The sequence below is a fragment of the Lolium rigidum genome, chromosome 6 (genome assembly GCF_022539505.1).
Source record: "Lolium rigidum isolate FL_2022 chromosome 6, APGP_CSIRO_Lrig_0.1, whole genome shotgun sequence".
NCBI classification, from domain to species: Eukaryota; Viridiplantae; Streptophyta; class Magnoliopsida; order Poales; family Poaceae; genus Lolium; species Lolium rigidum.
In genome coordinates this window covers 117,890,811-117,917,268 of record NC_061513.1, presented here as the reverse complement: position 1 = coordinate 117,917,268, position 26,458 = coordinate 117,890,811, and the positions used below count along the sequence as shown (strand labels likewise).

At 43.4% G+C, this 26,458-nt stretch overlaps 2 protein-coding genes across 2 annotated transcripts; one reads left to right on the top strand and one right to left on the bottom strand.

Moving 5' to 3' along the window:
• The first annotated feature begins 16,969 nt into the window (after positions 1–16,969).
• LOC124660171 (putative ABC transporter B family member 8) lies at positions 16,970–22,190 on the top strand. Its single transcript, XM_047197968.1, has 9 exons — positions 16,970–17,276; positions 17,379–17,433; positions 17,532–17,710; positions 18,438–18,895; positions 18,990–19,530; positions 19,611–19,790; positions 19,879–21,156; positions 21,274–21,680; positions 21,781–22,190. Exons 1-9 carry the CDS (start codon positions 17,034–17,036, stop codon positions 22,130–22,132), a joined length of 3,693 nt encoding a protein of 1,230 aa, XP_047053924.1. The 5' UTR covers positions 16,970–17,033; the 3' UTR covers positions 22,133–22,190.
• Positions 22,191–22,308: 118 nt separating this feature from the next.
• On the bottom strand, positions 22,309–26,044 carry LOC124666497 (B3 domain-containing protein Os03g0120900-like). Its single transcript, XM_047203847.1, is given in 5 exon segments — positions 22,309–23,523; positions 23,525–23,963; positions 24,040–24,364; positions 24,769–25,200; positions 25,959–26,044. Coding segments are annotated over 5 exon segments (2,319 nt in total). The 5' UTR covers positions 26,025–26,044; the 3' UTR covers positions 22,309–22,466.
• Positions 26,045–26,458: the final 414 nt, after the last annotated feature.

Genomic DNA, 26,458 nt, shown 5'->3' with positions numbered 1-26,458 from the left:
ATGAGGTTTAGGGTTTAGTGTGGTTCACAATGGTTCACCACCATTTAGCATAATTAAAAAGGTAGGGTTCAAGATTTACCTATTAGGGCTATATGCCCCCATATGTCTTCTATTTTATTTTGGTTTCTCAAAAATAGATCCAAATGATTTTTGGAGAAGATTAGGGTTTAAGGTTTTTCTTATTTGATTTCTTTCTCTTTTATTTTATTTGGTTGGTGATCTTCACTTGATCACTTTAGGGTTTTAGGGTTTAGCACATAAGCATAATAACACTCATCATGGCAAAACACAAGATTTAAACAAGATCTATATGTATCCTACTTAATTAATAAAAGTTTTTGTTGGTTCCAAAATTTGGAACTAGTGAAATTCATTTGTTTTATTTTGAAAATTCTTGGGATGTTACACTTGCCCACCTAGGGTTTCCAAGGAACCCTAGGAAGCAAGCTTCTTGATGAATACAAGGGGTTAGATTTGGCTTGGTAGAACAGTAGATCGGGTCCTCCTCTATCGTTTCCCCGGAGGGATTTGAGTTTGGGTGGAGGAGGAGGGAGATCTGAGGCTTTTGGTGTTTCTAGCAATGGAGTATGAGAGAGAGAGAGCTCAAGAACAGCTTGTAGTGTAGTGCCTACCCCTTCAAATGTAGGAGAAGTGGTATTTATAGTGTTCTTAGAAATCTGGCCGTTGCTCACTTGACACATCATCAAATTCCTCGAGGAACCCGGTCGACTGGATTTGGCGCCGGACTGGCTGGTGCACAGGCCGGTCAGACCGGGCCAGTGACCGGACCATCCGGTTTCAACTGGAGCTGGGACCGGGTCTTGACCGGACGAGCTTCTGAGGCTTACTGGATCCTGCCCGGATGGCACAAGCGCGTAGTCCAGTTGGGCGCCGGGGCAGCCGGTCTGGAACCCGGTCCGACCGGGCCATGGACCGGATTGGCCGGTCCAAACCGGGCCGGCGACCGGACGCTGACCGGGTGCTCGCCGAACCTTTACTGGATCCTGCCCGGATGGCACAAGCACTGGGGCCGATCGGCGCCGGGCTGTCCGGTGCCAGGGCCGGTCTGACCGGGTCTGGGACCGGCCAGGCTCTGGAAAAACCCTGTTGATTTTTCATCGATGTGGGGGGTCTCCCATTGCCTTCTTGTTCCATTGATACACCATTATACTGTTGGAGATATGCCCAAGAGGCAATAATAAAAGTGGTTATTATATATGTTTGTGTTTATTATAAATTTTTATATACCATGCTATAATTGTATTAACCGAAACATTGATACATGTGTGTTATGTAAACAACAATGAGTCCCTAGTATGCCTCTTAACTAGCTTGTTGATTAATAGATGATTAGTTTCATAATCATGAACATTGGATGTTATTAATAACAAGGTTATATCATTGTATGAATGATGTAATGGACACACCCAATTAAGCGTAGCATAAGATCACGTCATTAAGTTATTTGCTATAAGCTTTCGATACATAGTTACCTAGTCCTTTCGACCATGAGATCATATAAACCACTTATACCGGAAAGGTACTTTGATTACATCAAACGCCACTGCGTAAATGGGTGGTTATAAAGATGGGATTAAGTATCCAGAAAGTATGAGTTGAGGCATATGGATCAACAGTGGGATTTGTCCATCCCGATGACGGATAGATATACTCTGGGCCCTCTCGGTGGAATGTCGTCTAATGTCTTGCAAGCATATGAATAAGTTCATAAGAGACCACATACCAAGGTACGAGTAAAGAGTACTTGTCAGGAGACGAGGTTGAACAAGGTATAGAGAGATACCGATGATCAAACCTCGGACAAGTAAAATATCGCGTGACAAAGGGAATTGGTATCGTATGTGAATGGTTCATTTGATCACTAAGTCATCGTTGAATATGTGGGAGCCATTATGGATCTCCAGATCCCGCTATTGGTTATTGGTCGGAGAGAGTTCTCAATCATGTCCACATAGTTCGCGAACCGTAGGGTGACACACTTAAGGTTTGATGTTGTAATAGTAGAACTTGAATATGGAATGGAGTTCGAAGTATTGTTCGAAGTCTCGGATGAGATCCCGGACATCACGAGGAGTTCCGGAATGGTCCGGAGAATAATATTCATATATAGGAAGTCATTTTATAAGTTTGAAAATGATCCAGTGAAATTTTGGAAGGTTCTAGAAGGTTCTAGAAAAGTCCGGAAGAATTCACTTTGGAAGGCGGAGTCCCGGTGGGACTCCACCACCCATGGCCGGCCAACCCTAGAGGGGGGAGTCCAAGGTGGACTCCACCAAGGGGGCCGGCCACCCCCCACATGGAAGGGTGGGAATCCCACTTGAGGTGGGAGTCCCACCTTGGGTAGGTTTCCGTACACATGGAAGGTTTTGGGTTTGGGTCTTATTCGAAGACTTGTAGTCCAACACTTGGGGGTTCCACCTATATAATGAGGAGCAAGGGGAGGGGGCCGGCCACACCAAAGCCATTGTGGCCGCACCCCCTCATAGTGGTTGGCCACCTCCCCCTCTCCCAAACCCTAGCCGCCCCCCTCTCCTCCACCTGTCCCGCAACGCTTAGCGAAGCTCCGCCGGAGATCTCCATCGCAACCGCCACCATGCCGTCGTGCCGCCAGATTCAAGAAGGAGATACTACTTCCGCTGCCCGCTGGAACGGGGAGAAGGACGTCGTCTTCATCAACACCGAACGTGTGACCAAGTACGGAGGTGCTGCCCGATTGTGGCACCGTCAAGATCTTCTACGCGCTTTTGCAAGCGGCAAGTGATCGTCTACCGCAGCAACAAGAGCCTCATCTTGTAGGCTTTGGAAATCTTCAAGGGTGAGTCTCGATCATCCCCTCGTTGCTCCTGTCTTCTAGATTGCATCTTGGCTTGGATTGCGTTCTCGCGGTAGGAAAATTTTTGTTTTCTATGCAACGAATCCCTACAGTGGTATCAGAGCCAGGTTTATGCATAGATGGTTGCACAAGTAGAACACAATGGTTTTGTGGGCGTTGATGCTTTTGTTGTCTTTAGTTTGAGTACTTTGCATCTTTGTGGCATAGTGGGATGAAGCGGCTCGGGCTAACTTTACATGACCGCGTTCATGAGATTTGCTCCACGCTTGACATGCAACTTGTATTGCATAAGTGGCTTTGCGGGTGTCTATCTCTCCTACTATAGTGAAGATTCAATTTACTCTTCTATTGACAACACTAGTATCACCGTTGTGGTTCATGTTCGTAGGTAGATTAGATCTTACTCGAAAACCCTAAACCATGTAAAATATGCAAACCAAATTAGAGACGTCTAACTTGTTTTTGCAGGGTTTGGTGATGTGATATGGCCATAATGTGATGATGAATATGTATGAGATGATCATTATTGTATTGTGGCAACCGGCAGGAGCCTTATGGTCGTCTTTAAATTTCATGTTGAGTAGTATTTCAAAGTAGTTGTAATAGTTGCTACATGAGGTGAACAACCATGAAGACGGCGCCATTGACCTTGACGCTACGCCGACGATGATGGAGATCATGCTCGAAGATGATGGAGATCATGTCCGTGCTTTGGAGATAAAGATCAAAGGCGCAAAGACAAAAGGGCCATATCGTATCACATATGAACTGCATGTGATGTTAATCCTTTTATGCATCTTATTTTGCTTAGATCGCGACGGTAGCATTATAAGATGATCCCTCACTAAAATCTCAAGATAATAAAGTGTTCATCCTTAGTAGCACCGTTGCCAAGACTTGTCATTTCGAAGCATCTCGTGATGATCGGGTGTGATAGAATCAACAAGTGCATACAACGGGTGCAAGACAGTTTTGCACATGCGGATACTAAGGTGGCCTTGACGAGCCTAGCATGTACAGACATGGTCTCGGAACACGTGATACCGAAAGGTAGAGCATGAATCATATGGTTGATATGATGAACACTTTGAGTGTTCGCCATTGAAATCACACCTTGTCTCGTGATGATCGGACTTAGGTGCGGTGGATTTGGTTCGTGTGATCACTAAGACAATGCGAGGGATATTGTTTTGAGTGGGAGTTCATCTAGATTTTTAATTATGTTGAATTAAAATTTGAACTCAATTTGTCATAAACTTAGTCTAAACTATTGCAAATATATGTTGTAGATATGGCGTCCCCAATCAATTTTAACCAGTTCCTAGAAAAAGAAAAACTTAAGAGCAACGGTAGCAACTTCACCGACTGGTTCCGTCATGTGAGGATCTTCCTCGCTGGCGGAAATCTGCAATATGTGCTTGATGCACCGCTAGGTGACCCTCCTGCAGAAACTGAAACCGATGAAGTAAAGAATGTTTACGAGACTCGGAAAGCTCGGTACTCTCAAGTACAGTGTGCCATCCTGTGCAGTCTGGAAGCCGATCTTCAAAAACGTTTTGAGCACCACGGTCCTCATGAGTTGGTCAATGAGCTGAAAGCTATATTTGAAACTCATGCGGCCATGGAATGCTATGAAGCATCGAAACACTTCTTCAGCTGTATGATGGAAGAAGGCAGCTCCGTTAGTGAGCACATGCTCGTTATGACCGGGCATGCGAAGAAACTCAGTGACTTGGGAATAGTGATTCCTAACGGATCGGGGATTAATCGTGTCCTTCAATCACCGCCACCAAGTTACAAGAACTTTGTGATGAACTACAATATGCAGAACATGAACAAAGAGTTACCTGAACTCTTTGGCATGCTAAAAGCTCGCTGAGATTGAGATCAAGAAAGAGCACCAAGTGTTGATGGTCAACAAGAACACCAGCTTCAAGAAACAGGGCAAGTCTAAGGGAAAATTCAAGAAGGGTGGCAAGAAAGCTGCCACGCCTCCTATGAAACCTAAGAACGGCCCTAAGCCTGATGCTGAGTGCTATTACTGCAAGGAGAAGGGACACTGGAAGCGTAATTGCTCCAAGTATCTGGCTGATGTGAAGAGCGGCCTTGTCAAGAAGAAGAAAGAAGGTATATCTGATATACATGTTATAGATGTTTATCTCACTGGTTCTCGTTCTAGTACCTGAGTATTTGATGCTGGTTCGGTTGCTCATATTTGTAACTCGAAACAGGAACTAAAGAATAAACGAAGACTACTGAAAGATGAAGTGACGATGCGCGTTGGAAACGGATCCAAAGTCGATGTGATCGTTGTAGGCACACTTCCTCTACATCTACCTTCGGGATTAGTTTTAAGCCTAAATAATTGTTATTTTGTACCCGCGTTGAGCATGAACATTATATCTGGATCTTGTTTAATGCAAGACGGTTATTCATTCAAGTCTGAGAATAATGGTTGTTCTATTTTTATGAATAATATCTTTTATGGTCGAGCACCCGAAAAGAATGGCTTATTTCCGTTAGATCTCGATAGTAGTGATACGCATATACATAACATTGATGCTAAGCGAATTAAATTTAATGATAATTCTACTTATATGTGGCACTCGTCGTCTTGGTCATATTGGAGTGAAACGCATGAAGAAACTCCATACCGATGGATTACTTGAATCACTTGACTTTGAGTCACTTGATAGATGCGAAGCATGTCTAATGGGAAAAATGACTAAGACTCCATTTTCTCGGTATGATGGAGCAAGCTACCGACTTATTGGAAATCATACATACCGATGTGTGCGGACCAATGAGTGTAGCATCGCGCGGTGGTTATCGTTATGTTCTAACCTTCACGGATGATCCGAGTAGATATGGGTATATCTATTTCATGAAACATAAATCCGAAACTTTCGAGAAGTTTAAGGAATTCCAAAGTGAAGTAGAAAATCAACGTAACAAGAAGATTAAATTTCTACGATCTGATCGCGGAGGTGAATATCTGAGTTATGAGTTTGGCATGCATTTAAAGAAATGCAGAATACTTTCACAATTGACACAGCCGGGAACACCACAACGAAACGGTGTATCCGAACGTCGTAATCGAACTTTCTTAGATATGGTTCGTTCTATGATGTCTCTTACTGATTTGCCGTTATCATTTTGGAGTTATGCATTAGAGACAGCAGCATTCACTTTAAATAGAGCACCATCAAAATCCGTAGAAACGACACCGTATGAATTATGGTTTAATAAGAAACCTAAGCTGTCGTTCCTTAAAGTTTGGGGTTGCGAAGCCTATGTAAAAAAGTTACAACCGGACAAGCTAGAACCCAAAGCGGAGAAATGCGTCTTCATAGGATACCCTAAGGAAACTATAGGGTACACTTTCTATCACAGATCCGAAGGCAAAATCTTTGTTGCTAAGAACGGAACCTTTCTTGAGAAAGAATTTCTCACTAAAGAAGTGACTGGAAGAAAAGTAGAACTCGATGAGATTGATGAATATTTACTCGTTGATCAGAGTAGCGCAGTACCAGAAGTTGTTCCTGTGCCGCCTGCACCGGCAACAGAGGAAGCTAATGATAATGATCATGAAACTTCGAACGAGGAAACTACTGAACCTCGCAGATCGACAAGGGAACGTGCCACTCCTGATTGGTATGATCCTTGTCTAAATGTCATGATTGTGGATAACAATGATGAGGACCCTGCGACGTATGAAGAAGCGATGATGAGCCCAGATTCCAACAAATGGCAAGAAGCCATGAAATCCGAAATGGGATCCATGTATGATAACAAAGTGTGGACTTTGGTAGACTTACCTGATAGCCGCAAGGCTGTCGAGAATAAATGGATCTTCAAGAGAAAAACAGATGCCGATGGTAATATTACTCGTCTATAAAGCTCGACTTGTCGCAAAGGGTTTCCGACAAATTCAAGGAGTTGACTACGATGAGACTTTCTCACCCGTAGCGAAGCTAAAATCTGTGAGGATTTTGTTAGCAATAGCTGCATTTTTCGATTATGAGATTTGGCAGATGGATGTCAAAACGGCATTCCTTAATGGAGACATTGAGGAAGAGTTGTATATGGTACAACCCAAAGGTTTTGTCGATCCTAAAAATGCTCGACAAAGTATGCAAACTTCAGCGTTCAATCTATGGACTGAAGCAAGCATCAAGAAGTTGGAACCGACGTTTTGATAAGGTGATCAAAGACTTCGGGTTTATACAGAGTGTCATGGAGAGGCCTGTATTTACAAGAAAGTGAGTGGGAGCTCAGTAGCATTCCTGATATTATATGTAGATGACATATTATTGATTGGGAATGATATAGAACTATTAAGCAAGTGTAAAAGGTTATTTGAATAATAGTTTTTCAATGAAAGACCTTGGTGAAGCGTCGTATATATTAGGCATCAAGATTTATAGAGATAGATCAAGACGCCTAATAGGGCTATCACAGAGTACATACACGGAGAAGATTCTAAAGAAGTTTAGAATGGACGAAAGTAAGAAAGGGTTTTTACCTATGTTACTGTGCAAGGTCTTGAGTAAGACTCAAGGACCGGCTACGGCAGAAGAAAGAGAAAGGATGAGTAATATCCCCTATGCCTCGGCAGTAGGATCTATCATGTATGCCATGCTATGTACTAGACCGGATATAGCACATGCTATTAGTTTGACTAGCAGATATCAAAGTGATCCAGGGATGGAACACTTGACAGCGGTCAAGAATATCCTGAAGTACTTGAAAAGAACTAAGGATATGTTTCTTTGTTATGGAGGTGACCAAGAGCTCGTTGTAAGTGGTTACACCGATGCAAGTTGGAACACTGATCCTGATGACTCTAAGTCACAGTCTGGGTACGTGTTTATATTGAATGGTGCTGCAGTAAGCTGGGCAAGCTCGAAGCAATGCACGGTGGCGAAGTCTTCAACAGAATCAGAGTACATAGCGGCTTCAGAGGCTTCATCAGAAGCGGTATGGATGAAGAGGTTCATTGTAGAGCTCGGTGTGGTTCCTAGTGCATTGGACCCACTAGTCATTTACTGTGACAACATGGGTGCCATCGCCAATGCACAAGAACCAAGGTCACACAAGAGGCTGAAGCATATCAAGCTGCGTTACCACTCGATTCGCGAGTACATCGAAGATGGAGAAGTAAAGATTTGCAAAGTACACACTGATCTGAATGTAGCAGATCCGTTGACTAAAGCTCTCCCTAGGGCAAAGCATGACCAACACCAGAATGTCATGGGTGTTAGGTACATTACAATGTAATCTAGATTATTGACTCTAGTGCAAGTGGGAGACTGTTGGAGATATGCCCAAGAGGAAATAATAAAAGTGGTTATTATATATCTTTATGTTTATGATAAATGTTTATATACCATGCTATAATTGTATTAACCGAAACATTGATACATGTGTGATATGTAAACAAGAAAGAGTCCCTAGTATGCCTCTTAACTAGCTTGTTGATTAATGGATGATTAGTTTCATAATCATGAACATTGGATGTTATTAATAACAAGGTTATATCATTATATGAATGATGTAATGGACACACCCATTTAAGCGTAGCATAAGATCACGTCATTAAGTTATTTGCTATAAGCTTTCGATACATAGTTACCTAGTCCTTATGACCATGAGATCATGTAAATCACTTATACCGGAAAGGTACTTTGATTACATCAAACACCACTGCGTAAATGGGTGGTTATAAAGGTGGGATTAAGTATCCGGAAAGTATGAGTTGAGGCATATGGATCAACGAGTGGGATTTGTCCATCCCGATGACGGATAGATATACTCGGGGCCCTCTCGGTGGAATGTCGTCTAATGTCTTGCAAGCATATGAATAAGTTCATAAAGAGACCACATACCACGGTACGAGTAAAGAGTACTTGTCAGGAGACGAGGTTGAACAAGGTATAGAGTGATACCGATGATCAAACCTCGGACAAGTAAAATATCGTGTGACAAAGGGAATTGGTATCGTATGTGAATGGTTCATTCGATCACTAAAGTCATTGTTGAATATGTGGGAGCCATTATGGATCTCCAGATCCCGCTATTGGTTATTGGTCGGAGAGAGTACTCAACCATGTCCGCATAGTTCGCGAACCGTAGGGTGACACACTTAAGGTTTGATGTTGAAATGGTAGAACTTGAATATGGAATGGAGTTCGAAGTTTTGTTCGAAGTCTCGGATGGGATCCCGGACATCACGAGGAGTTCCGGAATGGTCCGGAGAATAAGATTCATATATAGGAAGTCATTTTATAAGATTTAAAATGATCCGGAAGATTTTACGGAAGGTTCTAGAAGGTTCTAGAAAAGTCCGGAAGAAATCACTAAGGAAGGAGGAGTCCCGGAGGGACTCCACCTCCCCATGGCCGGCCAACCCTAGAGGGGGGAGTCCACCTTGGACTCCACCAAGGGGGCCGGCCACCCCCCCATGGGATTCCCACCTTGGGTAGGTTTCCCTACTACATGGAAGGTTTTGGGTTGGGGTCTTATTCGAAGACTTGTAGTCCAACACTTGGGGGTTCCACCTATATAATGAGGGGCCAAGGGGAGGGGGCCGGCCACCCCAAGACCACAAGGTGGCCGCACCCCCTAGTGGTCGGCGCCCCCCTCTCCCAAACCTTAGCCGCCACCTCTCTCCTCCAGCACTCCCGCACGCTTAGCGAAGCTCCACCGAAGTTCTCCACCACCACCGCCACCACGCCGTCGTGCTGCCGGATTCAAGGAGAAGCTACTACTTCCGCTGCCCGCTGGAACAGGGAGGTGGACGTTGACTTCATCAACACCGAACGTGTGACCGAGTACGGAGGTGCTGCCCGATCGTGGCACCGTGATCAAGATCTTCTACGCGCTTTTGCAAGCGGCAAGTGATCGTCTACCGCAGCAACAAGAGCCTCATCTTGTAGGCTTTGGAAATCTTCAAGGGTGAGTCTCGATCATCCCCTCGTTGCTACCGTCTTCTAGATTGCATCTTGGCTAGGATTGCGTGTTCGCAGTAGGAATTTTTTTGTTTTCTATGCAACAAATCCCTACATCTTTTACTGTGTTTGAATGGATTTCTTTGCTCCATTAAATTTCAGTAGCCTTGGGTAATGTCCAGAAGTGTTGGGAATGATTGTGTCCTTGCTGAACATGTGAATTTTTGATTATGCACTAACCCTCTAATGAGATTGTTTTGAGTTTGGTGTGAAGGAAGTTTTCAAGGATCAAGAGAGGAGGATGATATAATATGATCAAGAAGAGTGAAAAGTATAAGCTTGGGGATGCCCCCGTGGTTCATCCCTGCATATTTCAAGAAGACTCAAGCATCTAAGCTTGGGGATGCCCAAGGCATCCCCTTCTTCATCAACAACTTATCAGGTCACCTCTAGTGAAACTATATTTTTTATTCCGTCACATCTTATGTGCTTTACTTGGAGCATCTGTGTGTTTTTATTTTCATTTTGTTATTTTTATTCTTTGAATAAAATCGGATCCTAGCATTCCTTGTGTGGGAGAAAGACACGCTCTGATTTTTCATATGAACACTGGTGTTCTTCGTTTAATGTTCATGGCAAAAGTGAAAGCCGCTGTATTTATTGATATTTGGTTGGAAACAGAAAATGCTTCATGTGGTAATTGGTATAATTTCTTGAATAATTTGATACTTGGCAATTGTTTTGAGCTCTCAAGTAGATCATGTTTAAGCTCTTGCATCATGTAGTCTAAACCTATTAGTGGAGAACTACCGTAGAGCTTGTTGAAATTTGGTTTGCATGATTGGTCTCTCTAAGGTCTAGATATTTTCTGGTAAAAGTGTTTGACCAACAAGGAAGACAGTGTAGAGTCTTATAATGCTTGCAATATGTTCTTATGTAAGTTTTGTTGTACCGGTTCATACTTGTGTTTGCTTCAAACAACCTTGCTAGCCAAAGCCTTGTACTGAGAGGGAATGCTTCTCGTGCATCCAAATCCTTGAGCCAAAACATATGCCATTTGTGTCCACCATAACTACCTACTATGTGGTATTTTTCTGCCATTCCAAGTAAATACTTCATGTGCTACCTTTAAACAATTCAAAAGTTATTATCTCTTATTTGTGTCAATGTTTTATAGCTCATAAGGAAGTATGTGGTGTTTTATCTTTCAATATTGTTGGGCAGACTTTCACCAATGGACTAGTGGCTTCATCCGCTTATCCAATAATTTTGCAAAAAGAGCTGGCAACGGGGTTCCCAGCCCCAATTAATTAACTTTCATTAATAATTCTCTTCACATATTTTTCCCTGATTCATCAGTAAGCAACTTAATTTTGCAAATAGACACTCCTCCATGGTATGTGAAATGTTGGAAGGCACCCGACGATTCGGTTAGCCATGGCTTGTGAAAGAAAAAGGTTGGGAGGAGTGTCATCCATAAATAAAACTAAAGTGCATGTGTAAACAAAAGAGAAGAGGGATGATCTACCTTGCTGGTAGAGATAACGTCCTTCATGGGAGCCGCTCTTTGAAAGTCTGTTTGACGAGGGGGTTAGAGTGCCCACTACCATTCGTTGACAACAACAAACACCTCTCAAAACTTTACTTTTATGCTCTCTATATGATTTCAAAACTTGAAAAGCTCTAGCACATGATTTAATCCTCGCTTCCTCTCGCGAAGAGCCTTTTTTTTACTTTATGTTGAGTCAGTTTACCTACTTCGTTCTATCTTAGAAGCAAACACTTGTGTCAACTGTGTGCATTGATTCTTACATACTTGCTTATTTGCACTCATCATATTACTTTGTGTTGACAATTATCCATGAGATATACATGTTGAAAGTTGAAAGCAATTGCTGAAACTTAAATCTTCCTTTGTGTTGCTTCAAAACCTTCTATTAAGAATCTATTGCTTTATGAGTTAACTCTTATGCAAGACTTTTTGATGATTGTCTTGAAAGTACTATTCATGAAAAGTCTTTGCTATATGATTCAGTTGTTTAGTCATTATCTTTTTTGTTAGCAAACTATAGACCATTGCTTTGAGTCACTTCATTCATCTCATATTCTTTACAATAGTATTGATCAAGATTATGTTGGTAGCATGTCACTTCAGAAATTATTCTTTTTATCGTTTACCTACTCGAGGGCGAGTAGGAACTAAGCTTGGGGATGCTTGATACGTCTCAAACGTATATATAATTTCTTATGTTCCATGCTAGTTTTATGACAATACCTACATGTTTTATTCATACTTTATATCATTTTTATGCATTTTCCGGTGCTAACCTATTAACAAGATGCCGAAGCGCCAGTTCCTGTTTTCTGCTGTTTTTGGTTTCAGAAATCCTACACAGGAAATATTCTCGGAATTGGACGAAACAAAAGCCCACGGCCTTATTTTCCACGGAGGGTTCCAGAACATCGAAGAAGAGTCGGAGGCGGCCAGCAGGGGGGCCACCCCATAGGGCGGCGCGGCCCAGCCCCCTGGCGCGCCCAGGTGTGGGGAGCCCACCCCCTGGCTCCCCCGACGCTGCCTCTTCGCCTATATATTCCTTCGTATCGGAAAACCCTAGTACCGAGAGCCAAAATACGAGAAAAGTTACTGAGACGCCGCCGCCGTCAATCCCATCTCGAGGGATTCTGAAGATCTCCTCCGGCACCCTGCCGGAGAGGGGAATCTTCGCCGGAGGGCTCTACATCACCATGCCCGCCTCCAGACTGATGCGTGAGTAGTTCATCCTTGGACTATGGGTCCATAGCAGTAGCTAGATGGTTTTCTTCTCCTATTGTGCCATCATGTTTAGATCTTGTGAGCTGCCTATCATGATCAAGATCATCTATTTGTAATGCTACATGTTGTGTTTGTTGGGATCCGATGAATATGGAATACTATGTCAAGTTGATTATCGATCTATCATATATGTGTTGTTTATGATCTTGCATGCTCTCCGTTGCTAGTAGAGGCTCTGGTCAAGTTGATACTTATAACTCCAAGAGGGGGTATTTATGCTAGATAGTGGGTTCATGCCTCCATTGAATCTGGGACAGTGACTGAAAGTTCTAAGGTTGTGGATGTGTTGTTGCCACTAGGGATAAAACATCAATGATTTGTCTAAGGATATTTGTATTGTTTACATTACGCACAGTACTTAATGCAATTGTCTGTTGTTTGCAACTTAATACTGGAAGGGGTGCGGATGGTAACCCGAAGGTGGACTTTTTAGGCATAGATGCATGCTGGATGCCGGTCTATGTTCTTTGTCGTAATTCCCTAAGTAAATCTCATAGTAGTCATCATGATATGTATGTGCATTGTTATGCCTTCTCTATTTGTCAATTGCCCAACTATAATTTGTTCACCCAACATGTTATTTATCTTATTGGAGAGACACCACTAGTGAACTGTGGACCCCGGTCCATTCTTTTACATCTGAAATACAACCTACTGCAATCATTGTTCTCTGTTGTTCTCTGCAAGCAAACATCATTCTCCACACCATACGTTTAATCCTTTGTTTTCAGCAAGCCGGTGAGATTGACAACCTCACTGTTAAGTTGGGGCAAAGTATCTTGATTGTGTTGCGCAGGTTCCACGTTGGCACCGGAATCCCTGGTGTTGCGCCGCACTACACTCCTTCACCAACAACCTTCACGTGGTCTTTATCTCCTACTGGTTCGATAACCTTGGTTTCTTACTGAGGGAAAACTCGCTGCTATACGCATCATACTTTCCTCTTGGGGTTCCCAACGGACGTGTGCTTTACCATCACAAGAAGCTACTTTCTGGCGCCGTTGCAAGCCCTGTCACGCGCAAGCACAGACCAGTAGCCAATGCGAAGATGTCAAATAGCTTCATGATGGCTACAAGATCAGTTGCACTTGGCTCGAGGAAGACGACAACATCGATGATTGCTACGAGTGTGTTCATGGAAATGACAAATTGGAGCGAGGAAAGGGGGTCACCATGTCTCAAACCACGCCTATGGTCGATATGATTTGTTAAGTTGCCATTGATCAAGGCTCTTGTGCCGGCAGTGTGCAGTAGGTAGGCAATGAGATCAACCCACTTGGTTCTGAAGCCTAGGTGCACCAGGATGGCGGTCAAGAAGTCCCAGGACAAAGTGTCTAAAACCTTTTGGATATAAATCTTTAGGAGTAGGGTGCTACACTTCTTCCTCTTCATCTGCTTGGTCATTGCTTGCACATTTGCGAAATTGTCCAGGATCAGTATGTTCTGATGAATGCGTTTTTTCCAGGGGAAACAAGGTGGCACATCTTCGGTTGCAGGCGGCGAGATTGGATTTTGGCTACCAGTTTTGCAAAGCCATGAGAACAGGGCAGTAGCCCAGTGGTAGGGCACGCAGTGGCACCCCTAGGGTTTGAATCTCGTCGAGGTTCAATTCCTAGTGCTCATCTTCCCTCTTAACAAAAAGTCGGTTGGGTTCCTCCCTAGCTGAACTTGTTTTTTCATGTTAGTCTTAAGTTCTAGATCAAATCAAATAATCTCATTCTTATTTCGTTAGCATGCTGTCAAATGAGTAGTTTCTTTCTTTGTTATTGAAATAAAAAATCAAATTATTTCTTTCCTTTTCCGTTAACGAGCTATCAAATTAATTGGTTCTTGCCTTGTTATCGAAATAAAATAAAAACTAATCACCAGCCCACACATCCACATGTTTCTTGCGAATCTCTCTTTGAAAAAAAGACGATCATATCACATATAATATCCCCCGTAAATCAAGGGCAATCCATATCACATTCCATCTCCAAGCAACAACTGATAAACAAAGCAACATCGTGTAGTACCAAACAATCGTGATTCGGTTTGGTAACAATGGCGGCAGCCAAATGGGCAGCCAACACTACACGACCCTCGTACTGAATGTCCAAGTTCAATCATACGGTATTTTATCCTCAATCGTGGTTCTATAGGTGACAAAGATTTGAAGAGGTGAATAACCACACTCGGACTGAGTGTTTGCGAAATATAATGATTTATTTATTATTTATTGTATTTTTTCTAGCAAAGCACGGGCATTCAGCTAGCTTAGACGTAACCATTGTATGGAAGTGAAGGCTTTTGAGTATTTTTGGTGAAAGATTTTTGGCCCCTCGCTCAAAATCCAGTTCTTGCGAGGGAGATGAGGTGGCTGTAACCTTGCTCTACTACTTATATTAAAATGTGACATGTACATCGTGTGCATGCGTATTTTGACGCGTCAAAAGTGAAGCAGCAAGAGAAGTACTCTACTCGCACAAAAAATACTCTACTCACATTGACCGCCATGCGCTATTCAAACCTAGAGCTTAATTAGGGCGTGCAAAACGGTACGAAAATAGCTTTTGATCCATCAGTTTAATAGTAGTTGTACCACTGACCTGTCTGGCACCCATAATTTTCTATGGAACATGTCCTAGCTAAAGAACAAAACAAGAGCTACTAGCTAGTTGCTTTCGATGTACATCATGTGTTGAAATTTGCAGCTGCCTGCAACCGGAAAATGGATTAGTGGGTTGGGTAAAGAAGCAGATGTGTGTTTAAAGTAAGTAATTTTTCCGGTAAACGTAAAGCGCTTCCATTAAGGTTATGGTACAGCTTTTCGTGATTAGCTTACTCGATCGGCAGCATCATTGCATCGCAATTTGGAAATGATGAGCTCATCATGTTACAGTTGTGCAAGCATTGCCATTTGCGAATGCAAGTCAAGGAAAATGTGTTAACCCAACAGTAGTAAGTTGTGATTAGGAAGCAAGAATGTCTTACCTTTTTTAAGGCAAATCAGCACAATCTCACCTACTGGATTCATTTCGAGAATTTGTGTATGCATGGATGCCCTGATCCACCAATCCTTGTTCGCCTCCGAGATGGTTTGGAGACATGTGCTGTAAGGAGAAGTGTGCGGAAAGCATCAGAGCAAGCAAGTGAACGTGTGGATGTGGAGGGGAGATGGTTCAGGAAGTCCACGACGAAGACAGAGTCATGGGACGAGGGAGGAGGTGAGATTTTGAGGATGGAGATAATTGGTGAGAACGACAACAGAGTCAGAGAGTAACTGAACTCCGACCAGTGGAGAGCGAGTGTAGAGGAAGGTGATGGAGAAGGCAATGGTGTAGCCTCGATTCACTTTTTACCTAAATGAACAATATGTGAAAACCTGAAAAAAAATACCTTGGACGGCATGTGATACATTATGAAATAATGTTATGCACTTTCATGATTATTTATGAATTTTTACAGCATACCATGAGATAAACCGGGTATGAGGCTGTGTCTTGGGTTACTCCATCCGGTTCAAATTTATTCGCGCACCTATATACTATATCTAGTATAAGTGTACTCGTAAGGTGCAACAATTAATTAGGACCGGAAAAAGCATATAAATTTTGTGATGGACAACCTCCTAACCGGCAGTATTTGAGTCTGGCACGGTATTAATACCACCGCCTATGTTGGTATAGTAGGATTGAAACGACTCTTTTGTCCCGTTAACTTTATACCCAAAAAGCAATTTCACTTGACTAAGATAGCAATTATAGCAACCTGCATGCTTTATCAGAGACCAAACCCCACACTGCACTACAAGCCCAATTGGCAAAAAGGTTGCATTAATTAGTAAAGATACGATAAATCTTATTTATACTAGTATAAGATTACTATAAATGCAACATCACACATAAGAAAAGTAAAAATAAAAATAAATGTCTATAATATTAGGCACACATGACACAACAACCCTCATTGGCGAGTAGAGGACATAATATACATATGCATATGGTGCAAAAATTACATCATCCAATGTTCTGAAATTATATATGCATATGGTGCAAAAATTACATCATCCAATGTTCTGAAATTATATCGAAAACCCCAGAAATACACTGTATTCATGTTCATATGCCTCATGGTATGATGTTGGTATAGTGTATTTTTTGTTTTCTTTTTATTATGTACTACTTTCAAAACATCATATCATGCTTATATTTCTGCAACTGAGGACGCTCTAACCGACCAACTTTTCAAGGCCAAAGTTAACAACGACCCAAGAGCACACGCGCGTGTATTCCTGTGTTATATAAAGCCCCAGTGCCAAGTCCATTGCAGCAAACACAACAAAGGTAGCGTAGCGATCGGTGCTGTGGGCAGTGCTACTAGTACCACTACTGTGCTACACCCGGGCAGTTCAAAGATGAGCAGCGCCCCGGCGAGCACTGGCGGCGGAGAGCGGCGGAGCATCCGCGGCCTGTTCAAGTTCGCGGATCGGGTGGATGTCTTGCTCATGGTCCTGGGCACGCTGGGTGCCATCGGCGATGGGTGCTCCACCAACCTCCTCCTCATCTTCGCCAGCGACGTGATGAACTCGCTGGGGCGCGGCCACGCCCAGCAGCAGGGCCGTGCCGGCAGCGTGGACTTCATGCATGACATCGAGAAGGTTCTTAATTAGTGCTGGAACACATGAATTTGTGCACATTTTATCATTCATTTTCCCAGTGCCAGTGACACTAACACTGTGGTTGTTGCCCGCCTCGTGCAGTCGTGCCTGAACTTCGTCTACCTGGCCTTCGCCATCCTGGTGGTGGCGTCCATGGGTAACCTTCGAACTTGCTGCAGCGAATATACATACACAGATCTATGTTCTAGCTTGCCAGTATCCTTACAATCTTGTACTCCGTGTGGACACACGCAGAAGGGTATTGCTGGAGCCGGACGAGCGAGAGGCAGGTGCTCCGGATCAGGCACCTGTACCTGCAGGCCATCCTGCGGCAGGAGGTGGCCTTCTTCGACTCGCAGGAGGCCACCACTTCGGAGATCATCAACAGCATCTCCAAGGACGCATCACTCATCCAGGAGGTCCTCAGCGAGAAGGTACACACCAACCCAGTCATGTGAAACCCCAAATTTTGCTAGTTAATTTGATTTTCAATTACCTTAATTATCATAGGATCTAGTCTTCTCAGGTAACACCTGCCTAATTTTATATGATTATTCAGTCCATAGATCCACCTTGGAAGTTGGAACCTTGTTCCTTCTTGGTTGATCTGAGCTTAATTAGGACTGGCGGTGCTTTGTTTAAGATGAACCAAGGACAAGAGCAACGTTCCTTGTGACTGATGGTGGCATACCTACCCTGCTTCGCTAACTGTAGGTCGTCACTGAATCCGTAGTGAATCAAATACTCCGAACCATCACAATAGTAGTTTGACTAATTAATGATACCAGACCATCGCATGATTTTGGTGTCGAATCTAGACGACAGGGATGCTTCATCTGTCAGGCTCTGCCATAAGAAATTGGAAAGAAAAAAAAAACGCGTGCACCGTAATGGTGGACCAACAGGGAAATATGGGAGCACATGACGAACTCAGCATGGAATGTTCACATACTGCTTCCTAAGACAACCACTGCATTAAACAAGTGCATAGATGCATTATTAGCTCTACCGGAGGTGAAGCAATTAACAATGAGACTGGCCGGATTAGTTGATCTGGATTTGATAAAAAGGAAATTTAGAGAACAAGAACAAAAGTTACCAACCTTTAATTCATGAGCTAACAGCAGATCTGACTGATTTTCTTTCTTTGATCTTGAACAGGTTCCTCTATTTCTTGTGCACTCTACAGTCTTTGTCTCTGGGCTGGCCTTCTCCACCTATTTCTCATGGAGGCTGGCTCTGGTTTCTTACCCTCTAGTCCTGCTCCTCATCATCCCTGGTCTCATCTACGGCAAGTACCTCCTGTATCTCTCCCGCGAATCGCGCCGTGAGTACGCCAAGGCAAACTCCCTGGTCGAGCAAGCACTCAGCTCCATCAAGACCATTTATTCATTCACCGCAGAGAAAGGAATAATCCAGAAGTATACAGCAATCCTTGACAGGACCATCAACCTGGGGATCAAGCAGGGCATTGCCAAAGGTCTCGCTGTAGGATTCACTGGCCTTGCTTTCGCCATTTGGGCCTTCCTCGCCTGGTATGGCAGTAGATTGGTGATGTACCACCATGAAAGTGGAGGAAGGATATACGCTGCAGGAATCTCCTTCGTTCTGGGTGGCCTGTAAGTTCGTCATAACCCTCCCTCCTCCCCTACTGACTTACATTTGATTATGTAGAACAGAAGCTTAACAATAAAAAAACCTGAAATGTTGCAGAGCCCTTGGAATGGCAATCCCAGAGCTGAAACATTTCATTGAGGCTTCCGTTGCTGCCACGAGAATTCTCGAACGGATAAACCGTGTGCCACAGATCAACGATGATGACCCAGAGGGGCTTGTTTTGGATCAAGTCCGCGGCGAGCTCGAGTTTGAATCTGTCCGCTTTGTGTACCCATCAAGGCCTAATATGACAATCCTCAAAGACTTCAACCTCCAGATTCCTGCTGGCCAAACAATTGCTTTGGTCGGGTCTAGTGGCAGCGGCAAGTCTACCGCAATAGCACTGGTGCAGCGCTTTTATGATGCCACTGAAGGAACTGTCAAGATCGATGGCGTCGACATTAAGAAACTGAAGCTCAAGTCGATCAGGAGCAAGATGGGACTTGTCAGCCAAGATCATGCACTGTTCGGCACGTCCATAAAGGAGAACATCTTATTTGGAAAGCCAGATGCAACCATGGATGAACTGTATGCAGCAGCCATGACAGCAAACGCTCACAACTTCATAAGGGGGCTTCCAGAGGGATATGAGACCAAGGTATGTTTGTTCATCGTAAGGAAACAAACATGCAAGCGCCTTAACTCCCTGTCTTAACGGTGCTTTTACTGTCCTTGTAGATTGGTGAGCGTGGAGCATTGCTATCAGGTGGTCAAAAGCAGCGCATTGCCATCGCAAGGGCGGTCATCAAGAACCCTGCTATATTGTTGCTTGATGAAGCCACAAGCGCACTTGACTCGGAATCAGAAAAGCTGGTGCAGCATGCACTTGATCAAGCATCTATGGGAAGAACAACACTGGTAAGCTCTTCCTTCTTTAGAATGCCAGGCTTAGAATTTCTCAAATCCTTTGGCACTATAGCACTCATTGTACATTACTACTGATCAGGTTGTAGCTCACAAGCTTTCCACCGTAAAGAATGCCAATCAGATTGCAGTAGTTGATGGGGGTACCATAGCTGAAATTGGCACACATGAGGAATTGATTAACAAGGGTGGCCCATATTCACGACTTGTGAAGTTGCAGAAGATGGTGAGCTACATTGATCAAGAAAGTGACCAATTTAGGGCCTCTTCTGCAGCCAGGACCAGTGCCAGCCGTCTCAGCATGTCCAGAGCAAGTCCCATGCCACTTACGCCAGGTGTTTTAAAGGAAACTGGGTCACATGTTTCCCCTCCCGCGCCATCTTTCTCCAGGCTTCTTGCAATGAATGCACCAGAGTGGAAACAAGCAGTCATAGGCAGCATGTCTGCATTGGTATATGGTTCGTTGCAGCCCATCTATGCTCTCACCATCGGAGGTATGATTGCTGCATTCTTTGTTCAGGACCGCAATGAGATGAATGCAATTATCAGCCGGTACGCAATGATATTTTGTTCATTGTCCGTCGTATCCATAGTTGTTAATCTATTGCAACACTACAATTTCGCCTATATGGGGGAGCATCTAGTTAGGCGCATCCGAGTCCAAGTACTTGAAAAAATCTTAACCTTCGAGGCAGCATGGTTTGATGAAGACACTAACTCAAGTGGTTCACTGTGCTCTCGGCTAAGTGATGAGTCTTCTCTTGTTAAAACCCTTGTTGCAGACAGAATATCCCTGCTACTTCAAACAGCTTGTGGTATTGTAATTGCAGTGACAATGGGCCTAGTAGTAGCATGGAAACTTGCTCTTGTCATGATTGCTGTGCAGCCCTGTACGATGATCTGCTACTATGCCAAGAAGATAGTTCTCTCAAATGTGTCAAGGGACTTGGCAAAGGCGCAGTACCAAAGTACTCAGATTGCCATAGAAGCTGTTTACAACCACAGGATGGTAACCTCATTTGGATGCTCATCAAAGATTCTTCAGCTCTTCGAGCATACGCAAGAGGGACCACTGAGGAAAGCAAGGAAGAAGTCGTGGGTAGCGGGGATAACCACAGGGCTGTCACCTTGCCTCACATTCTTATCATGGGCACTGGACTTCTGGTATGGCGGGAAATTGGCACAGTCTGGGGAGATCACAGCGGGTGATGTCTTCAAAACCTTTTTCGTCTTGGTAAGCACAGGAAAGCTGATTGCTGATGCTGGCAGCATGACTTCCGACCTGGCAAAGGGAGCAAACGCTGTAGCCTCAGTGTTCGAGGTGCTAGATAGGAAATCTATCTCTCCGCAAAATTCACAGGTAACAACACATTTTCACACTCTCATGAGCATTGTGTAGAATGGCATCCTTGCAAAAACAATTATTTTTACAATGCTAGATTGCTGTAAGAGAGAAAATAACACAGCTACATTGCAGGTGGAAAAGGACGATCCAAAGAGCAAAATACAAGGAAGAATAGAGTTCAAAAAGGTAGATTTCGCATATCCAACAAGACCAGAATGCCTAATCCTGCAGGATTTTAGCTTGGACGTCAAAGCAGGAACAAGTATTGGCCTGGTGGGTAGAAGTGGATGTGGCAAATCTACTATCATAGGTTTGATCCAGAGGTTCTACGATGTTGATAGAGGTGCTGTAAGGATCGATGGTATGGATGTGAGGGAGATGAATATTCTTTGGTTTCGAGGATTTACCGCTCTAGTCAGTCAGGAACCTGCGATGTTTTCTGGTAGCGTCAGGGACAACATTGCCTTCGGTAAGCCAGAAGCTGATGAAGAAGAGATTGTGGAAGCTGCTAAATCGGCAAATGCACATGAGTTCATCTCGTAAGTCTTAGTTATATCTCTGGCTTGGACATATACATTAAATTATGTAATCCCACTATCCAACATATATGGAATTTAAAGCTTTATTGCTTCTTTTCAGATCTCTGAAGGACGGATATAACACTGATTGTGGAGAGCATGGTATACAATTATCAGGAGGACAGAAGCAAAGAATTGCAATTGCGAGGGCAATAATCCGCAATCCAGCTATACTACTACTTGATGAAGCAACAAGTGCTCTCGATGCACAGTCAGAGCAAGTGGTGCAGGAGGCACTTGATCGAATCATGTCAGGGAGGACTACAATTGTGGTGGCACATCGACTAAACACAATCAAGAACGCAGACTCAATAGCCTTCTTAGGAGAGGGCAAGGTGATTGAGCGTGGTACTTATCCACAGCTCATGAACAAGAAGGGAGCATTCTATAACCTGGCAACCCTTCAGAAGTAGATTGATTGTATAATGTAACCACGGCAATAATTAATATCATAGCCTAATTATAGTGTAAGATCAGCATCCATCGACATGTTTTGAGCCAAAAAAAAAAACTCAATCATCAGCTCAATTCAGGAGACATTTTTTTCAATCATCAGCTTAATTTAGGAAGAACAACAGAAAACAAGCAGGGCTATGCACATTGAGAATTTGAGATTCATGCTTTCCTCCACTCCTGATAAACATGCTGCGGATTTTAACTTCTAGAACAATGTTAAAGGGTTACAGCAAAGCGGAGCATAGCCAGAAGAAGAAATACCTACGACTGAACAAGATCATCTTTCTACTATTACTTGAAAACGATATTTAGGAGGCTTCTTTTGGATATCTCAAGCTCCTTCCTCATGTTATCCATCTCTACCTTAACCAATGTCTCGACATCAATTAATCCAAGTTCACTTAAGGCTAGCCGCTCTTTTGCTTCAACAAGAATCTGCTCATAGCTCTTCAAAACTGTCTTAACCCTTACTCTTTCCATTAGAGACCTCTGGACTAAACTTTCCTGCTCAGCAACTTCATGCACCAATTTCTGCATTTCATCCTCTATCATCATGGACTGTCGCGAGTCTTTGATCTCACCCTGAAGGGCATGCAATTTTTTTTTCTGTTCTTGCAAAGTCGAGACAGCTATGCTACCATCAAGTGTTACTTTCTTGTAATCTACTTCCGTGGAAGTGTATACATTTTCCAGTTCTTTGAGCTGCCACTTAAGCTGATCATGTAGCTTTGTGGAAAATTCTTCCTTCCGGCTATCCATATTGAAATTGATAATCTCCTTGATTTTTTTAGCATGCTCTAGTAATGCAATCACTATCCTTTGAGCATCAACATCCTCAAGACACGGATCCCATTTAAGAAGTTCTTTCTGCACAACAGCTTCAATTATAGCTGCACACAGTAGATCTGAAGGACGACTCCGAATAATCCCCTGAACATGTGAGATGGTCCTTGTAAAGTTATCCCGTTGAATATGAAGTAAGATTTCCTCATGGGGATTGGCATGTACTGAGGGCTTCCATGCCAAATATAGCTCATTTAGTCTCAAAGATGACACCTCGGACTTGGTTGCTGGTGATGTATCTATGCAACCTCTCTCCATGAGTGAGTCATAAGTCTCTACAGCATTTCTATCGATTTGCTCTTGAAGGGTTTCTCCCTTATTTCCTTGATCTATTTTTTCTTTATTTTCTCCTTGATTATGTTCAGGCTTTTCACTTAAGCCCACCACACCTCTTGTTGATTTGAGTCTCTTGAAGTCTCGAGATAAGGAACCTAAAAAGAGACAAATTGATTCAATTGCAGTACAAGATGTTAGAGCGCACTTGTAAGTTCTAACTGACAAAATCAAGCATACCAACAATATGCTGGCAATCTACTTCTGAAACACTGTCTGGCTTCTCGTAGGGTAAAGACGCTTGAGCTGCTCTGTTCTCCACCCGATCAATTGTGCCAGCTACTGATGATTCTACCACTCCAGGTCTTTCTTTCAATCCAGTCTCTGTGCTGCCACGAGAATTATTCAAGCGCGCCAGTCTTGGTGATCTTCGTGGTGTTTCAGAAGTCTGCAGTGATCGCCACTTGCCTGTTCTCCTCTTCTGTTTGTAAGAAAAATCACATAACTCGCGGTCGCCAACTAGCCTGCTCTTTACTGCTGCCAGGTCAAACTGCAGTGGCTGATTCGACAAGTTTGGCTCCTCAAGGCTGCTCTTCTTGCTATCACGTATTTGAGTAGAACAATCATCCTCCGGAGGGAAGAAGCATCGTAGTTGCCTCTTTATAAAATCAACTGATCAATAAGAAAATGTGTTTCAGCGTGCTAGATGCAAATATGATAAAAAAAATGAGGCAATTAAAATACTTACATTGCAGGACAAGTTTCTGCTTCAGAAACTGGTTCTGAATTTGTGGTTTTCCTCTACATACATCAAAATCCTCTGCAGCCGCATCCGAGTTCCACTTATGCAAACAGAGTGTAGCACAGAATAAGTCAATTGTCACTTTGTCAAGATGCAATCTTCTCATTACTTCAGCTATTGCTACAGCTCTATCGTCATTCATCGGCACCTTCAGCAATAAGTATGTCTTTAACTCGTCCTTAGAACCGTCTACTTGATGAAGATGTAGGTCAACGAAGCTCTGTGATGAGCTATGCCCATTCCCTCGAGTAATCATTTGAAAGGGGGGTATCTAAAAGTCGATACAAGATTATCAGTTTGAGGAGAGAAACATTACAACTAAGATGGTAATCAACAGTTTTAACCTTTCGCTCCTCTCTGAACCCAATGTGAAATGTAGTAGTATGAAATAACTAAATGACGTTAGAATCTCCTAAAGTGACGTGAAGAAATAAGTCTTCTAATCCCGAATCTTCTCTTGTGTTCTAGTCAAAGACAATTTCACATTTTTGTTTGATGAACTCGTGTTCTATTGTTGAGCATATGTTGCCACACTTGCAAATAAACTTATATAAACTATTTGGACAACAAAGTGACTCTGCATGAACAAGAGAGTCGACAACTACAGAGAAAAAAGACTTTTAAAAAACTTATTCAATCATTTGCCCAAGAACCAAGATTAGAGCAGAATATTACTTCCGTATTAGATTGATCTGCCACCGTAACCAGTGAATGACTACGGGTGGGATTATTAGCGGCCTCTGTTACTTCATGACCACTATGACCCCTCTTACCAGAGGCGAATTTATCCATCTCAGTAGCTTGAGCACCACTTCCTGAAGATGGAACCGCTTTCTCACAAGCATTCCACCCAAAAACCGAAACCGTAAAATGCATATTCTTGTCGTACGTGAAGAGGAGGAACTCATATCCCCTCAAAGAATTGTCCACCACAAACTGGGGCCATCCGGTGGTCAGAAATACACAACGATCAACCTTCTCTAGTTCGACAGTCCAAGTCTTCCGTTCTGAGCGCTTAAGCGTCAATTTAACAGATGATGCCGCTGAGATGCCGGAACCCCTGAAGCCCACCTCTGCAATGTGGCTGAGGAAGTCTCGAGGTATCTCCTACAAGTGAAAGCAATGTCAGGGCATACCTGAAGCTATTTCCACTTTGCTGCAAATGACACTTTTATATGTAAAAGACTAGTTGTTGCAAATAGAGGGTTAGATTGAAATGACAGGCATGTTGTTTAACCATGTGTGTCACTGAAAACCACGAGTCTATGCTCAGAATGTGAAGCTTTGCTTTCACTTATGCAGAACATGCATGCAAAGGGAGATGAATTTAGTATGTGAGCAGCCGAAATCTTTATTGGCCTACAAACAAGCATGCCGTCAGACATCGCCAGATTGCTGCCTTTTCCAAGAAACATGTTGAGCATATCATTTGAAGTTCTGAACTACATATGCCAAGATCGCGTCAATTAAAAAATGTTACAAATCGCACGCATGCAGATGCAAACAATTTTTATAGGAAGAAGCACATGCAAACGATGGGCTTTTTTTATCTGAGATAACAGACACGAGTTTCATATGAAGCCTCCGATCAATCCACAGGAAAACTTGTATATATAAAGATTTAGAACTGAGTGCCTTCCATTTCTATGATCTATCCCACCTATCGCCCTATCGGATAGCACATTTTGCCAATAACATACACAATGCAAGGATATCGGCCGGATAAAACACAAAAACATGGTGAGGAACCCAACTGAAGCGCGTTACTTTTCCCCTTTGAGAACAGAGACCAAAAAGTGCGCACATGCAAACACCAAAACAAGTGAAACAGGGCGGCCCAAGTAAGGAAAGGAAGGAATACGCACGAGGCGGCGGGCGAAGTCGCCGATGAGGACCTTGAAGAAGCGAGGCCTCCCCTCCTCTTCTTCCATGGGAGAAATCCACAGATCGATGTCCCTCCCTCGTTTCCTCTGTTCCCGAGGAGAAGGGAGGTAGTAGCAGAGGCAAAGGCAACAGAGTGAGTGCGGCTTGGGTGTTTGGGTAGACTGCTTGGTTTGGCTTTGCCGTGACCTCGGCGGAATCGTCCTGCCCGGTGCCCGGTGCCCGGTGCCCGCTGGCAAAGGCGGAAACCGCTCCGTCTTTATTGCCACCTGGAGACAAATATGGCTTGGTTTCGTGCTGTACACTGCTTGCCACACATGGAAGGGACTGCATACATCCGTCAAGTCGACCCTCATGTAGCAGTGTCAATTCCAGGTCAGACATCGGTTTTACTCCCTCCGCTCCGATTAAATTGATGCTGACTAGGTATCTCTAAGAGCATCTCCAGTAGCGTCCCCCAAACCGCGCCGGATCGAGCGTTTGG

What these genes read in the sequence shown, in the direction of transcription:
- LOC124660171 (XM_047197968.1), top strand. Translation starts at nt 17,034, where the DNA reads ATGAGCAGCGCCCCGGCGAGCACTGGCGGCGGAGAGCGGCGGAGCATC. An exon ending in CCTGGTGGTGGCGTCCATGG is followed by an intron (nt 17,434 to 17,531) that starts GTAACCTTCGAA and finishes GGACACACGCAG; the next exon opens with AAGGGTATTGCTGGAGCCGG. An exon ending in CAGAGGGATATGAGACCAAG is followed by an intron (nt 19,531 to 19,610) that starts GTATGTTTGTTC and finishes CTGTCCTTGTAG; the next exon opens with ATTGGTGAGCGTGGAGCATT.